The 17108-nt window shown below is 35.8% G+C and overlaps 4 protein-coding genes across 5 annotated transcripts in view; all 4 read left to right on the top strand.

The window, feature by feature from the left end:
- On the top strand, positions 11-2594 carry LOC104745678 (cation/calcium exchanger 3-like). Its single transcript, XM_010466985.1, has one exon. The coding sequence runs from the start codon at positions 492-494 to the stop codon at positions 2439-2441; it is 1950 nt and encodes a 649-aa protein (XP_010465287.1). The 5' UTR covers positions 11-491; the 3' UTR covers positions 2442-2594.
- LOC104745677 (subtilisin-like protease SBT1.4) lies at positions 2827-5562 on the top strand. Its single transcript, XM_010466984.2, has one exon. The coding sequence runs from the start codon at positions 2875-2877 to the stop codon at positions 5242-5244; it is 2370 nt and encodes a 789-aa protein (XP_010465286.1). The 5' UTR covers positions 2827-2874; the 3' UTR covers positions 5245-5562.
- LOC104745675 lies at positions 9896-10572 on the top strand. The gene has a single exon (XM_010466983.2). The coding sequence runs from the start codon at positions 10084-10086 to the stop codon at positions 10462-10464; it is 381 nt and encodes a 126-aa protein (XP_010465285.1). The 5' UTR covers positions 9896-10083; the 3' UTR covers positions 10465-10572.
- LOC104745674 (probable GTP diphosphokinase RSH2, chloroplastic) overlaps positions 15357-17108 on the top strand; it is a 3504-nt gene continuing 1752 nt past the window's right edge. The window contains exons 1-3 of one of the 2 annotated variants that reach the window (XM_010466982.2): positions 15357-16422; positions 16524-16709; positions 16795-16982. In XM_010466982.2, coding sequence (XP_010465284.1) covers positions 15730-16422; positions 16524-16709; positions 16795-16982 — 1067 coding nt within the window. In that variant the 5' untranslated portion in view covers positions 15357-15729. Of the gene's footprint in view, positions 16423-16523; positions 16710-16794; positions 17104-17108 lie in introns of both variants that reach the window. The other variant, XM_019237026.1, reaches the window with a different exon arrangement.

Here is a 17108-nt window from a genome sequence, read left to right as displayed (position 1 = left end):
TTCTACTAGTCTCATTTGTCTCAGCTCGTTGTCGCTTTAAATTTTTTAATAATACGGATATAGAGACATGTATCATCGTGCTTACGAGGAATTAAAAATACTGATGATAGGAATGTTCTAAAGTTAAATGAAAAGAATGCCACACGTCTGTCGTTGTTGATATGATCCTGATCCCCGTGTCAAAATTAAACCTGATCACCAAATGATTTTGACAGGCGCAGATTCCTCACCATTGGGTTCGTTTACACCTTTTTCATTTGCCAACTTTCAAAATTCCAGGTTCAATTCGAAGGAAGAAGCTCTTCCATCTCTGATTCACACAACCTGATCCTCAATTGCGTTTCGCCTGATCAAAACTTCGGGATCCTCAATACCGTATCTTGTTTGTGGTTAGAAACCCTAGCCCCCTTTTTTCTGATTCCGTTAGGTTTTTAGGGTTTATGATCATCGATGGTTGGTTGGTTGGTTGTTGATATAAAGGTTTTGGAAAAATGAGCGCGGTTAGTTTTCTTTACAGCTCGAGAAACCCCAGATTTCGAGGGGTTTTTAATGGGATTTGTGCTCTCGTCCTCTTCTGCTTCTTCTTTGATCGGAGCGAAATTCTCAGGAACCCTTTCTTAAAAAACGCATCTTTCATCAATGGCGGTATTGGTTCCGCTTCCGCCTCCGCCTCCGGAGGTAACAAATTCACCCAGTTTACGGTAATCCATAGGCATGTGATGCAAATTGAAACGAATGGTTCTGGTAATAGCAGCTTGAGTAGCAGCAATACTGTGTTATGCTCGGGTTTACACAAACACATGGGTTATGCTGATCAATGCGAGTTCTTAATAGCTAACCCAAGTTGTTCACCTGATGGCTTCTTTGATTACCTCAGCTTCTTTTACTGCTCCTGTAGAGATTTCAGGATCTTGGGTTACATGATGCTTGGTGTTTGGCTTGTTGCTTTGTTTTATCTTTTGGGTAATACTGCTGCGGATTACTTCTGTTGTTCCTTGGAGAAGCTTTCAAAGCTTTTGAGGCTTCCTCCAACTGTTGCTGGTGTTACTTTGCTTCCTCTTGGGAATGGAGCACCAGATGTATTTGCGAGTATTGCTGCTTTTGTTGGATCAGATAAAGGAGAAGTTGGTCTTAATAGTGTCTTGGGTGGTGCTGTGTTTGTTACTTCAGTTGTTGTTGGGATTGTTTCGCTTTGTGTTGCGGATAAGGAAGTGAAGCTCGATAAGAAATGCTTCATCAGAGACTTGAGTTTCTTTCTGTTCACGCTCGTGTCGTTGCTGGTGATTTTGATGGTTGGTAAAGTCACAGTAAGGATTGCTATTGCGTTTGTGTCTATATATGTGGTGTATGCTTTCCTTGTTGCAGCGAATGTGATTCTTAGAAAGCATGCTAAGAGGTTTAAGCTGGAGGCTATTACTCCTTTGCTACCTATGCAAGGTAGCGTGTTTTCCCCGAGTGTTGGAGAGGATATGCCAATGCATAACCCCTTGCTTGACACTGACACTGAGGATGGTCCACCTCGGCTACAGAGTGTTCCTCAGTGGATGTGGGCGTCAAATGTGGCCATCTATTCGAACCATTTCGCGAAAGTTAGTGTACAAGATGAAGACAGGGCACCTTGGGGATGGGTTGATGACAGTGCAGAAGTTGAGATCTCCTCGTGTACTAAATTCACTTCCTTGTTAGAAATCCCGCTGACGGTTCCAAGGAGGTTAACAATTCCATCGGTCGAGGAAGATACATGGTCAAAGACATATGCTGTGGCCAGCGTCTCATTAGCGCCTATCCTTTTGGCGTCTCTCTGGAGTAGCCAAGACGATGTGAGTCCCCAAGCATGTGGTGTGGCTTACTTTATCGGCATTGCTATAGGCTCTACTCTTGGATTTCTTGCATACAAAAACACAGAACCTGACCACCCACCTCGAAGATTCCTGATCCCTTGGGTTCTTGGTGGGTTCATCATGAGCATCGTATGGTTCTACATGATTGCAAACGAACTTGTAGCTCTTCTGGTAACATTTGGTGAGATCTACGGAATCAACCCGTCGATACTTGCGTTAACAGTACTTGCTTGGGGAAACTCAATGGGTGACTTAGTGTCGAATATCGCATTAACGATGAACGGTGGGGATGATGGTGTACAAATCGCTCTATCCGGATGCTATGCAGGTCCAATGTTCAACACACTCGTCGGATTAGGTATGTCGATGCTTCTCGGCGCATGGTCCAAGAGTCCTGACACATACATGCTACCAAAAGACAAAAGCCTATTCTACACACTTGGGTTTCTAGTAATGGGTTTGGTTTGGGCTATGGTGATGCTCCCGCGTAACAACATGCGACCTAACAAAACCTTAGGTATGGGACTCATTGCAATATATCTGATATTCGTTACTTTCAGACTGAGTTGCGCCATGGGATTCATACCATGGGCTGCTTAACAAAAAAAAGCTATATTTGTAACCTTGTTTAGTCTCTAACCCACAAAACTAATTAGAGGCTAATTGTATACCCAAAAAACTTGTCATGAGAGAGAGAGTTGATAATTTTGAATCTTCTAGTGTGTTGTTTGTTATTTGTTTGTCGTTTTGTCATACCTGCCCATTTTTATAACCGCAAAAAATAATCTTGTTTTAGCTCGTGTCAACATTAAAGATTAAACCAGTCATGTGACCCACGTCTCCTCCTTGATTTTATGTTATCTTTTTTGGGGAATATGAATATCATTTGGGACCAATAGCGACCAATAATTCATAAATTGCTGACGTGGAATATAATAAACGAGATACTACAAGATTCAGAAAGCTTCCTCAAAGAGATAATAAATACGTCACCAAAAGTAGTATCCCACACAACGAATCCATCGCCATTGCCATGGCTAAGCTTTCTCTCTCTTCCTCCTCCTTCTTCGTATTCTCTCTCTTCCTCTGTTTCTTCTTATCCACTGCTTCTTCTTCATCGGATTCCTTCGAATCCTATATCGTCCATGTGCAGAGCTCTCATAAGCCATCCCTCTTCTCCTCTCACAACCACTGGCACGTCTCGCTCCTCCGCTCTCTCCCTTTGTCTCCTCAACCAGCAACGCTCCTCTACTCTTACACACGCGCAGCTCATGGCTTCTCCGCTCGTCTCTCCCCTCTCCAAACCGCAGCTCTCCGTCGTCATCCTTCCGTCATCTCCATCATCCCAGATCAGGCGCGTGAGATCCACACCACTCACACGCCTGACTTCCTCGGTTTCTCCCAAAATACTGGTCTCTGGAGCAACTCCGATGACGGCGAAGACGTGATCATCGGAGTTTTAGATACTGGAATCTGGCCGGAGCATCCGAGTTTCTCGGATTCTGGTCTCGGTCCTGTTCCATCTACCTGGAAAGGCGAGTGCGAGACCGGACCTGATTTTCCCGCCTCGTCTTGTAACCGGAAACTAATCGGAGCTCGTGCGTATTACAGAGGATATTATGCAGGGCAAGTGAACGGAACGAAACTGCATGCGGCGAAGGATTCGAGATCGCCGCGCGATACAGAAGGTCATGGAACGCATACGGCATCTACGGCGGCTGGATCGGTGGTTGCTAACGCCAGTTTGTACCACTACGCGCAAGGAACGGCGCGTGGGATGGCGTCTAAGGCGAGAATCGCCGCTTACAAAATCTGTTGGAGCGTTGGCTGTTACGATTCCGATATCCTTGCCGGAATGGATCAGGCGGTTGCGGACGGTGTTCACGTGATCTCTCTCTCCGTCGGAAGTAGCGGTTACGCCCGGGAGTTTAGCAAGGACTCTATTGCGATCGGAGCATTTGGAGCGACGAGGCACGGCGTCGTCGTTTCTTGCTCCGCCGGTAACTCTGGTCCTGGTCCCGAAACTGCGACGAACATCGCTCCTTGGATGTTAACCGTCGGCGCGTCCACCGTCGACAGAGAATTCTCCGCAAACGTAGTTACCGGCGACGGGAAAGTCTTCACGGGAACATCACTTTACGCTGGCGAATCTCTGCCGGATTCTCCAATGTCTCTGCCGGAATCTCAAATTTCTCTGGTATATTCCGGCGACTGCGGAAGCAAATTGTGCACCACTGGGGAATTAAACTCATCATTGGTCCAAGGCAAAATCGTTCTCTGTGACAGAGGAGGCAGCGCCAGAGTTGAGAAAGGAAGAGCCGTCAAACTAGCCGGTGGTGCAGGTATGATTCTAGCGAACACAGCCTCAAGCGGCGAAGAACTCACCGCCGATTCGCATCTAGTTCCAGCGACAATGGTTGGAGCTAAAGCTGGAGATCAAATCCGTGACTACATCAAAACAACAGACTCTCCCACCGCAACAATCAACTTCCTCGGCACTTTGATCGGACCAACTCCGCCTTCTCCCAGAGTCGCTGCCTTCTCCAGCCGTGGACCAAACCACTTAACACCGGTTATACTTAAACCGGACGTGATTGCTCCTGGAGTTAACATTTTAGCCGGTTGGACCGGGTTGGTTGGTCCAACCGATTTAGATATCGATCCAAGACGGGTCCAATTCAATATCATCTCCGGTACATCGATGTCGTGCCCACACGTGAGTGGACTCGCCGCACTCCTCCGTAAAGCTCATCCCGATTGGTCACCTGCGGCGGTTAAATCCGCACTCGTAACAACGGCTTACGACGTCGAAAACTCCGGCGAACCACTGGAGGATCTCGCCACCGGTAAACCATCGAATTCATTCATCCACGGAGCTGGACACGTCGATCCGAATAAAGCTCTGAATCCTGGTTTGGTTTACGACATTGAAGTCAAAGAGTACGTGGCTTTCCTCTGCGCCGTTGGATACGAGTTCCCGGGGATTTTAGTATTCCTTCAAGATCCAAGTCTTTACGACGCGTGCGAAACAAGCAAGCTCAGAACCGCCGGAGATCTCAACTACCCATCTTTCGCCGTGGTTTTCGGATCGACGACCGGAGAGGTTGTGAAATACAAAAGGGTTGTTAAGAACGTGGGAAGCAACGTCGACGCGGTGTACGAAGTCGGAGTTAAATCTCCGGCTAATGTTGAGATTGATGTGTCTCCGAGCAAACTAGAGTTTAGCAAGGAGAAGAGCGAGTTGGAGTATGAAGTGACGTTTAAGAGCGTTGTGCTTGGTGGAGGAGTCGGATCGGTTCCGAGTCAAGAATTTGGATCGATCGAATGGACTGACGGTGATCACGTGGTTAAGAGTCCGGTGGCCGTCCAATGGGGTAAGGGATCATCAGCTCAGTCCTTTTGAGTTCTGATTGATGATGGCTCGTCTGGTTCTTCTATGGAGAAAAAGACATCTTTGTTGGGTTTGTTTTAATGGGCCGATCTGTATTACTTCATTATTGAGCCCTCACTGTTGGGTTAGATTAGACCCACTATGCATTGCGTGGGGTGAATGAGCTGAAAAATTCGATTGGCATTTGTAAACTTTTAGATTCTTAGTTTGATTTTCATGCATCCAAATGTTTCGTAATAAAACAATCGATTCTGATTCCAAAACAGAAAAAAGAATCGTTTTTTTATATGATTTTTTTTATTATAATAAAGATTACCAAAACCTTCAATCTTTGATTAATCCATATCACTAGCACTAGCATCTTATATTTCGAATGTGAGATTGCTGCTAACAGCCTAACACGGTTAAATAAATGATGGTATCTTTTTTCTAACCAAAAATCGACCGTCAGCTTGGATATATCGACTCGTAAAGCAGAGTTGGTGATGGGCTAAATAGTCTGACTAGTAGGCCTGAGAATTCAATTTCTGTACCCTATATTTTACGGGGTTTTTATTTTGTTTTGTTGTTGGCTTCAAAATTAATAATGGTGGTGGACCATATTACCTTTTTTTCTTAATGAGCCTTCAGATCTCAAGACCGGCTTCGCTTCTAACTTATTCTGAACTGTCTTTCACACTTACGATCCACAATTTACTTACCGTATTTGGATTATTTTACGAACTTGGTAGCAATTCGAACTATAACTATATTTTAATCTACCGTACACCGCGGGACAATATTCTTACAAAAAAAAAATTAAATTTTAAAAAATTGTATTTATTTGTTAATTTTGTTTCTTTTGTTTAGTGTTTAAGATTGTATAATTGTATTTTAATTATTAATTATAAAATTTGATCAGTTGTATACCGTATACACGTGACAATTATTTAGTTTTATTTATACTAATTTTACATTTGTACCGTATCGAATTTCTTATGGTTATAAAAATAGAAATTTTTACTGCTTTTTAGATTTAACCCGTGAAAGAATTATTCTTGTATTATTATATTTTTAAATTTTTAGTGTTTTTAAATTTAATCCGTAAGTTTAAAGTTATTTAGATTTAATCCGTGAAAGAATTATATCCATAAAAGTTATTACAGTATACCGCACATTACTTTATATTATAAATACTCCAATTTATTAGATTTAACCCGTAAAATAATTATTTATGCATTTTTTATCAGCATATTAATTAGAGTTTTAATTGTTCATATGAAACAATATAGTTCTTACTGAATATTAGAGTTTTTAAAAGAAGAAAATATTGTATAGATATTTTTGGCATATGTTATTAAGTGTAATAAATTTTTTAATATATAAATTGTTTTAGGATATTATAAAGCAAATTTGTAGAGACATTTTAGGAATCTAATTGATTCAGGTTGTATGTGCAATTTTTTAAGGATTAACTTTTTAAATAAGTATAACTTAAAGGATACCAAATGTACTTCAATTTATAGAAACACCACGAGATAATTATTTAGTTTTATTTATTATAATGTGAGAATTTTGAGGAATCAACTCCTAAGTATCTCAAATCAAGTAATGTAGATGACTAAATCTATATTTTACAATCAAAATATGTAAAGCAAAAGTTTCTATAGAAATTTTATACAAACAAAATCTCTACGATAGTTTTGGTGATTTTATGGGATTAAAACTTTAATGGGTAGAGCTGTTTTTGGAAAAATCGGAATGTATCCTACTATGTTAATTGAGAAGTACAAATATAAAACTAACCTTAAAATGTGTAAAAAATTACATTCAATTGCCATTAGAAAAAAATAATTAAGTTTAATTAACTAATTTAAATAAATATAATTAATTAAAAATAAAAAACACTTACGGATCAAATATTAAAAAATCTAAAAAATAATTTTCTCTCTCTAATAAATTATGGACGAAATTACTAATTATTTTTTTGAAAAAAATATATAAACCAATCAGAATTTTAAAAACTAAGAATTTATATCTAAGTATACAATACAATTATTTTTAATAACTAAATTCGAAGATTTTGTTAAGTTTTCAAATTATGATTCTCCTATCATCTTTATTTTATTTTATTTACAAATTGTTTGGAATTTTCATATAATACTTATAATTTAAAATGCATATTTTTCTGCATATGTTGTGATTTGTTTTTTTTAAAACGAAGATATATTATTCATTGTATGAAATGTGTGTTTTAATTTCCACATTGGCAGGTTGGTAAAACTAAATTTATATAAATAATAAATTAATAATTTTTATTTACTCACAATTATAATATTAAAATTACTATTTTATATTTCACATAATAATGATGCAAATATAACAACAAACAATATAAAACTGTAATAATACATCAAAAATAAAATACTATAATATTCTAAAATAATTAGTATTCAAATAGACTAATAGATTTACATAACAATTTTAAATAAATATTATCTCAAACAAAATAATTTAAAAAAACAATAATTTTAATTATTATATTATAATTTTTTTAAAAAATGTTGACCCGTGCTTTAAGCACGGGATATATCCTAGTATATATTGTTAAGATTTTATGACAATAAATCTAACAAATGTTAGTCAATTGTCAATTTAAGAAAGTTTAGTATTTGAGTTTCTCTGCAATATTATTTATGGAATTTTTTTAGGGGTTAATATTGTAAATAAAAATTTAAATAAGCAAAACTTAAAAGACATAACACAAAATATACTTAAAAAATGTTAATATAGACTAGATTTAACCCGCGGTACACCGCATGCATATAGTTTTACTATTATTTATATTTTATATTCTATTTGTCTGTTAAATATTGGATGTTTTATAAATAGAGAAATAACCTAATTTTCCGGCCGCTTGTGCGACTAAATGTTTATATTAATCTTTTAACCTGTAATATATTATATGACCATTTTTTATTATATTTAGTTTGTCTTGTTTAATGTTTGAGATTCTATTTTGATTTTTAATTATTATAACAAAAAAATAAGGGATCTAAATACATAATAAGTCATTTATATGATGTGATTAAGTCACATTTTTCCTAATGAATTAATTATTTTACACAGTAAAACAAATTGATTATTTATATCAGATATTATAATATTTATAGTGTTAGCAAATAATAAAATGAGGATTTAACCCGTGTTAGCACATATTTAATAATATTTTATTAATTTCAACATGTCCTTTTTATAACCAAATTATATAGTATTTTATTTTAAAAAAAAAATTTTACATATTCATAATATTTTAAATTTTATTAAATTTATTTATATATAATCAAAACTCACATGTTTGGAATATAAAATGGAAAATATATCATAGTTTATGTCTCTATATAATATATGTTGATTGCTGTTTTTTATTTTTGGTGGGAATGAAATGTAAAATATTTAGGAAACAAAATCTGAAATGATGTTATTTTTGGAAAGCTTTTAGGGATTAAATTTGTAAATAAGTTTTTAAATACATATAACTTCAAGGGTAAAACACAAATATACTTCAAAAATGTTAATATAGATTTAGGAAACAAAATCTATTATGATACTATTTTTGGAAAATTTTGAGGGATTAATGTTGTAAATAAAAATTTAAATAAGTAAAACTTAAAGGGCATAAGACAAAATGTACTTCAAAAATGTTAATATAGATAATCATGTGTGGCTTTCAACCCACATGATACTGAATCACTCTAGATTGACGTTAAACCTTACTTGGTTCACTTTATTATATAAGTTAACTAGGATTCTAATACAAATTTTTATTTTCTTGGTCTCTGTTTTATTTCATGTACAAACTCAATCTGTAAAATTAATTTATTTTGGCCAAATTGTGCATATAAGAGCAAAAATGTACTATTGCATTAGTCAATTTAAAGTCGTGAAAACATATTAAAGAAAAGAAATCGTAATCGTGTATATAAGAGCAAAAAAAGTAGTATAGTAGTCAACATCAAATCAGAAATAAAGAAAATGAATAAACACTAGCCGTCCATTAAGTAACGCGCACACAAAACTATTCACAAGTCAAGAAGGAAACATATCATTTTCTTGGTGAATGGTTTTCACTTTAGAAAATTGAACTAAAGTGGACTTTCTATGTAATATAGACAAATCGGGTCCCTTTGCGCAACGTAATTATATTGTGTCGTCTTCTAAAGCACAGCAAGACAAAGACATACATACATATGCTTACTATCGTAGACTTTGTAGTCTTAAAAGCTTATCTACTCACTGGTCTCCTTAATTATCTACTTACTAGTCTTCTTAAATAAGATAATAGAATCACCATTAGACTAATATTCACCATATTGATCAACGATCTCTATATGAAAGTTGAGTACTCGCATCATTTGACTAGCAAATGATAACAAAGCATCATTCTCGGTCTATTTCTCTATCTAATTTTGTTTCCCTATTCCAGCTTGTTTATCTTTGGCATTCACCGTAATTTACTAATATATTTACATGAATATTTCAATACACATAAAAAATGAATAAATGTGTGGCAATAGTGAAATGTCGTGGTATATAGGGCATTCCCCCTAAATAAATGGAATATATGTCGTATAACAACAAAAACTACATATGGGTTTATGATTTGGACATACGAGATATTAGTTTACGGAAATTGCGTAATATTTCAAATTATTACAAGTGATCACAAGTAACCTGACCACATAACAATATTTCACGACTCTTAATTAGAGCTCTCTCTCTATATATATATATATAAGTTTCTCAATCGAAGTACTCCATAAACCATATTTCACTTTCTTTCATATCTATAAGTTCTCTATCAAGATTTCAATGGATCCTCATTTAGTTATCGCTGCCGCCTCCAACGCATTCCGGTGGCCGTCAAGTCGCCGGAAGATCTATCTCCGTCGGCGTAAGCCACAAGTTGTTCGTCTCGGCGGTAAAAACAGTACGCCACGTGGTAGGTTCTCGCTTAAGAGGGTGGTGACGAGGATGAGATTCAAGTGGCTGAAACTGTACTACGTGAGGCTCGTGAAGAATATCAAAGCGTATTATAGCACTGTAGTGAAGGAGTTTGAGGACGCCGGAGCCACTACCATCCAGCAGCGCCAGCGCAGGACGGTGGAAACGGCTGCTTTTGCCGCTCCTGGTCTAGGCTTATCTTTCTGTCACATGTCCTGCCACGAACAACCTCGTTTGTTTCTTGTATAGCTAAATATTTTACCTTGAGTTTTTACCTTCATCAGTGTTTTGGAGTTTTTAGTCTAAACTTTTTAAAAATTTCTTGTTTAAAACTATTAGTAAAAAAAAATTATTTGAGCATAACAGTTCTGCAAGAATAATGTCAAAAACTATTGTATAAAACAGTTTGAACGAAACAGGATATTAAAATTAAATGGAACTCTGAAGTTTGAATAGTATGATCATGGGAGAAAATAAACTTGGTCTGAAAGATTCTTGTCGGCTAAAAGATATTGCTTTTCATATTTGTTTTCTTTGTCTTGACTTACATGATATACACTTATACAGCCATGCAGGTACTTGTGTGGTAAGAATGTTTTTTTAATTCACAGCTAACGTCAACGAAAATCTATTTGTAACTCAAAATTTATATGGAACTGATTCCAGTATATATATGCACACAATTTTAGATTTAAATTTTTGTTTAACGTGAAATTCTTTTTTGCTAAGCGAGTAAATATCATAGAAATCAAAGTGTTAGGTATTACAAGTTGGTTACCTAAGGTTTAACGTGAAATTTCACCTTTTCCTTTTTGCATCATCTCACCATTTTGTAAGTAAAATGACTACTTATTTTGTGTTCAAAATTACATTTTGTAAGTAAAATGACTACTTATTTTGTGTTCAAAATTAGATTACTTACCAGTCTTACGGCTTACCTAACTGATGACGATCGAGTAGTATGAGACTCGTGTGTCTGAAATCATCTTTTGTTGGTATGGACTACTGAGACATATATTAGTATTTGTTTTCAATCTATTCTCTTCTTCATCATTGGGTTCACTTATTTGATAAGTCATTGGGTTCACAAATTTTCTATATATCATTGGGTATATAAGCCCCAAAACAAATTTCATACTTTTTAGCCTAGCCCAGGTACTAAAATCGACTCAAATAGCCCTCAGAACAGGGTATTGGGCTAATGATGCTTGCACTTTGCATCACATATATATCCTTTACTCGAACTAAACCAGACTAAACCAAACCGGAATAATAATGGACAGTGTGAGGGAGGGAGGATGCGTGTGTGAGGAGGCTGATTGCGTGAAGGAGAGAAAAAGGCAACGCAACAATTCCACGTGGTTAAGTCATGGCTGACCTAATCCGTTTGTTGCCTTTGCTTCTTACGCAAATCAAATCGCATTCCATTACTCGTTGTTATTTAGGGACCACTCGTTCTTGTTCTTGTATTTATATGTTCTTAAACCGAAACTAACAAATTTGATTCCCAAAAATATCTGAATGCTGCATATAAAACCAATATGTCTTTCACATAGAACTGGTCCAAGNCGGTGGAAACGGCTGCTTTTGCCGTTCCTGGTCTAGGCTTATCTTTTTGTCCCATGTCCTGCCACGAACAACCTCGTTTGTTTCTTGTATAGCTAAAAATATTTACCTTGAGTTTTTACCTTCACTAGTGTTCTGGAGGTTTTTAGTCTGAAATTTAATTTTAAAAATTTCTTGTTTAAAACTATTATGTAAAAAATATATTTGAGCATAACAGTTCTGCAAGAATAATGTCAAAAACTATAGTATAAAACAGTTTGAACGAAACAGGATATTAAAATTAATTGGAACTCTGACGTTTGAATAGTATGAATGATCATGGGAGAAAATAAACTTGGTCTGAAAGATTCTTGTCGGCTAAAAGATATTGCTTTTTATTTTATTTTTCTTTGTCTTGACTTACATGATATACACTTATACAGCCATGCAGGTACTTGTGTGGTAGGAATGTTTTTTTTTTTTTCACAGCTACCGTCAACGAAAATCTATTTGTAACTCAAAAGTTATATAGAATTGATTCGAGTAATATATATGCACACAATATTAGATTTAAAATTTTCTTTAACGTGAAATTCACCTTTTCCTTCTTTCACCATCTCACCATTTTGTAAGTAAAATGACTTACTTATTTTGTGTTCTAAATTAGATTACTTACCTAACTGATGATCGATGAGTAGTATGAGACTCAAGTGTCTGAAATCATCTTTTGTTGGTATGGACTACTGAGACATATATTATTTGTTTTCAATCTTTTCTCTTCTTCGTCATCGGGTTCACTTATTTTATAAGTCATTGGGTTCACAAAATTTCTATATATCATTGGGTATATAAGCCCCAAAACAAATATCATACTTTTTAGCCTAGCCCAGGTACTAAACTCGACTCAAATAGCCCTCAGAACAGGGTATTGGGCTAATGATGCTTGCACTTTGCATCACATATGTATATATATCCTTTACTCGAACTAAACCAGACTAAACCAAACCGGAATAATAATATAGTGTGAGGGAGGATGCGTGTGTGAGGAGGCTGATTGCGTGTAGGAGAGAAAAAGGCAACGCAACAATTCCACGTGGTTAAGTCATGGCTGACCTAATCCTTTTGTTGCCTTTGCTTCTTACGCAAATCAAATCGCTTTCCATTACTCGTTGTAATTTAGGGACCACTCGTTCTTGTTCTTGTATTTATATGTTCTTAAACCGAAACTAACAAATGTGATTCCCAAAAAATATCTGAATGCTGCCATTTCTTTTTTTCATTTTTTTTTTGTTCATGGCCGCCAAATTAGACGCGTGTCATGTTCAGTTTTGCCGACTTGTCACCACGTGGCGACTTTTCTTGCTTTGATTTTTTCAGTTTTTTTTTTTTTTTTTTTTTTTTCTTGCTAGCGAAACGCGTCGGTGTGTCCTTATCAACACACTTCCTCTTCTCCTAAAAGTTTAATTAATCTTCTAGAGTTTTGGGAATAAAAGAAGAAGAAAAAGAAAAAAAGATCCACATTAGTAGTACTATTGTTTATAAAAATTACTTATTCAGAGACCAAGTTATCGGAATCAATCAATGCATTGGAAAATGTCACTGTTACCCCTTAGCTTAATCTCATTATTAACCATCCACCTTTCTTTCATTTTGTTGTTTGACTGTTAGTTTTGATGGAGTATTAAAGACGATCTGTGTGTAATAAATAGAAGAGAATGCGTCTTCTGTTTGAAGGAATTGATTACACTATAGTTTTAGATTTGTGAGGATAAAATTACAAACTATAGAAACAACTGTATTTTTTTTTATCATCATTCATTATTAATATATAACCCTGCTACTATTTAAAATATTGTTTGATAAGAAAATGGGAATTGGTTAGAAGAGTTATTAACTCAGCCAGGATTGTGGGTTCGATCCATTTTATCCCTTACTGAAGCATAAAAAAAAGGGAACATCTAATAAAATTTCACGAAATAATGAAAATTTAAAATAAATAAAACGATAGAAATACAAATCTCATGGTGGACCCTTTCAATTTGCTGATTAATATGTTCATGTTTAAAGTAAAGTAACCAAATTCTATTTAGTGAAGTAAAGTAACCAAATTCTATTTAGTGAAAAAAGTAAAACAATTAAGTATATCATTAAATAATGAAGAAAGTTATTTTTCAACACTCGTCATTATTATATTAACACAGTTAGTTTATAAAATGGATCAAGTTGATGCTGATGATGATGCATATGGGATGACTCATCTGCCGCTGACACTATACTATATACTAACGTCTATCCTCATTTTCAACAAAACAAAGGAGCAGAAAAATAAAAATAAAAAAGATTCCAAGAAGATAAGAAGATACATATATATATATATAAGTTTTATTAAAATAAAATAAATTTATAATAAAAAAATGGCGGGGTCATGTATTGGCGTGAAGCTAAAGAAAGCATATGAGCATAATATGTATGATTACCAATAATATCTCATTATAAAATAGGAACAAAAATAAATACCCCCGAATATAAATCCGAGTGGTGCAAAAAAAAATGAATGTGAATATTTTCGAGGATAATGCCGTTTATGCAATTAGATTGATCAAAACATAGATATGTTATGATGAAACTTGTACTTTACTACTACTACTAATCTGTTAAAACTTAAAACAAAAAGAATCATCTTTAAAATGTCTTTTATCAGCACACAAAAGCCATTTTAGTGAACTATTCTTCTACTCTATAAAACTTATTGAGTAGTATTTTATAGCCAAATTGAAGTTGGGATATCGATGTCATCTGATTGGATTCCCATTAATCAAAAATTTTAGCGTGTCATCAATTTAATTAAAATTATTATCGCAAAAGTCTCTTTTAATCACAACGAATCAAGGGCTTAAAACTAATACTCCTTCTGTTTCACCAAGAGTGTCATTCTGACACATTTCACACAAATTAAGAAAAGTTTGAATTATACATATTTACCCCTATTTAATAAGTGATTAATGATCTAAATTCAATGAAAATAACTTTGGGTTTAAGGGTAAAAAAGAGAATTTCGCATTAAAACACTCGTTGGAATTGTAAAATGACATTCTTTGTGAAACAAAAAATTTTCTCCAAAATGACACTCTTTGTGAAACGGAGGGAGTACTAATATCCCTAGCATTATTCTAATTCGTGTTTTGGATTTGGACGACAAGTTTGATATGATCAAAATGTAAACACAAAAAAATCTTTGGTTCGGGGATAAACCACTAACAAATGTATTTTATCTTAAACATCTCATAATGGATAACGAGTTTAGACTGTAGTCAAACTGTAATAATAATCCACTTGGTTAATAATAGTAACTGATGAGACCGGATTAAACGTAAAAGGGGTATTTGCGTAATAGCATAACTAATGTTCATCGGTTTAGCTTTGGTCGGCCGAACTTAAAACAGACGAATAAGAACAGAGCAAGAGAGAGAGAGAGAGAGACAGAGACACTCACTGGTTTCTTCTAATTTCTAATTAACGAAACAAAGCAAAAAAAAAAAAAAAAATCAAATACAGATATTATTATTTCTTCTTCCTTAAAGCAAAGCGTCCAAGCCTCTTCTTCTTCTTCTTCTTCTCCTTCCTCGCACACCCCCTCCCTTCCCCTCTTGTCTCCATTAGCCCCCTTCTTCAACTTTTCATATTCAAAAACTCTTATAAAATTGTACATACTTTGTTCTCTTCTTCCTCCAAATCTAAAGTAATTTTTTCTTCCTAGAGGTCCGTATACATCTGGGTTTCGTGTTAGAACTCGTGGGTTTTGAGTGAATCTGTTAAAAAAAGGTGACTTTTTTATTTTCCCCGGGAAAAATTGACGATTTTGAGGAGCTAATTCTGGGTATTATTCGTTTATTCTTTTGATTTCTTAGAAAGAAAGAGAAAAAAAAAAAACTGAAACTTAGGATTGTAAAGCAGAAACAACGAGCTCCAATGGTGGTGGCGACGACAATAGCACTATACGCTAGCCCACCAAGCAGCGTTTGTTCCACGCCACATCAGATCTCATCATTTGATCTCGATCTGTCTTCCAGGAGTTCGTCTTCATCATCATCTCCTTCTTCCATAGCCTCCTCCTCCTCTCCTCAGAAGCCAATCGTCGTTGGAGGTCTCTCTTCTCTTTTCTCCAGCGCATCAGTCAAATCTTCGTCTTCTTCCTCTTCCTCTTACTCAACCGGAGTTGATGATTTCTCTTCTTCACTACGTGATGATTTGAAAGATCTGAGCTTGACCAGCTCCTTTTGTTATTCCTCCCCTGCGAAATTTAGACGAGATCACCACCACCAGAGCCCTATCTCTGTTTTTCATGGTCCTGTCTCCTCTAGTTGTAGCCCTCCGATGAGAACGGCTCGTGATGGTTCGTTTCGTGTTGGAGCTAGTAGTCGATTGTTTCATGGATTCGTTAGGAAAGCTCTTGGATCGTGTGTTGATTACGAATTGGGATCTTCTTCGGTTTCTCTTCTCGTTGATGAGCTTACGTTTCCTATGGAGGATGATTTTGGTGTTGATACGAGAAAGCCATATGCTAGGGATTTGTTAAGACGTGCTCAATTGAGACACGAGATCTTCAAAGATGAATCTGTGATCAAAGCGTTTTATGAAGCAGAGAAAGCTCATAGAGGACAGGTAGATAAAAAAAAGCACAATCTTGTTTTATGAAAGTTTCGATTTTTGTTTGCTTTTTTGTTGACTGAAACTTTTTGTTTGATGTGTGTGTGTGTAATCAGATGAGAGCTAGTGGTGATCCTTATCTTCAACATTGCGTTGAGACTGCTATGTTGTTGGCTAATATCGGAGCTAACTCTACTGTTGTTGTTGCTGGTCTACTTCATGATACTATGGATGATTCGTTCATGAGCTATGATTATATTCTTAGAAACTTTGGAGCAGGTGTTGCTGATTTGGTTGAAGGGGTAAGAGACTTTGATTGATTGAGATTCTTGGTTTTTAAATCCGTGTGTGTTAGCTAACTGAGTTCAATGTGTGTGTTTTGCATAGGTTTCGAAGCTTAGCCAATTGAGCAAACTCGCTAGAGAGAACAATACAGCGTGTAAAACCGTTGAAGCAGATCGATTGCACACAATGTTTCTTGCAATGGCAGATGCAAGAGCTGTTCTTATAAAACTGGCTGATCGATTACACAACATGAAGACGCTTTACGCTTTGTCCCCAGTGAAGCAGCAGAGGTTTGCTAAAGAGACGCTGGAAATATTCGCACCTTTGGCTAATCGTTTGGGAATCTCTACATGGAAAGTTCAGCTTGAGAATCTGTGTTTCAAGCATCTTCACCCAGACCAGCATAATGAGATGTC

The sequence above is a fragment of the Camelina sativa genome, chromosome 15 (genome assembly GCF_000633955.1).
Source record: "Camelina sativa cultivar DH55 chromosome 15, Cs, whole genome shotgun sequence".
NCBI classification, from domain to species: Eukaryota; Viridiplantae; Streptophyta; class Magnoliopsida; order Brassicales; family Brassicaceae; genus Camelina; species Camelina sativa.
Note: the sequence above shows the minus strand (reverse complement) of the source record. Positions and strands in the feature narration are given on the sequence as shown.

Excerpts from the sequence above, each read along its gene's own strand:
- LOC104745675 (XM_010466983.2), top strand. The coding sequence starts at position 10,084 with ATGGATCCTCATTTAGTTATCGCTGCCGCCTCCAACGCATTCCGGTGG.
- LOC104745678 (XM_010466985.1), top strand. The coding sequence starts at position 492 with ATGAGCGCGGTTAGTTTTCTTTACAGCTCGAGAAACCCCAGATTTCGA.
- LOC104745677 (XM_010466984.2), top strand. The coding sequence starts at position 2,875 with ATGGCTAAGCTTTCTCTCTCTTCCTCCTCCTTCTTCGTATTCTCTCTC.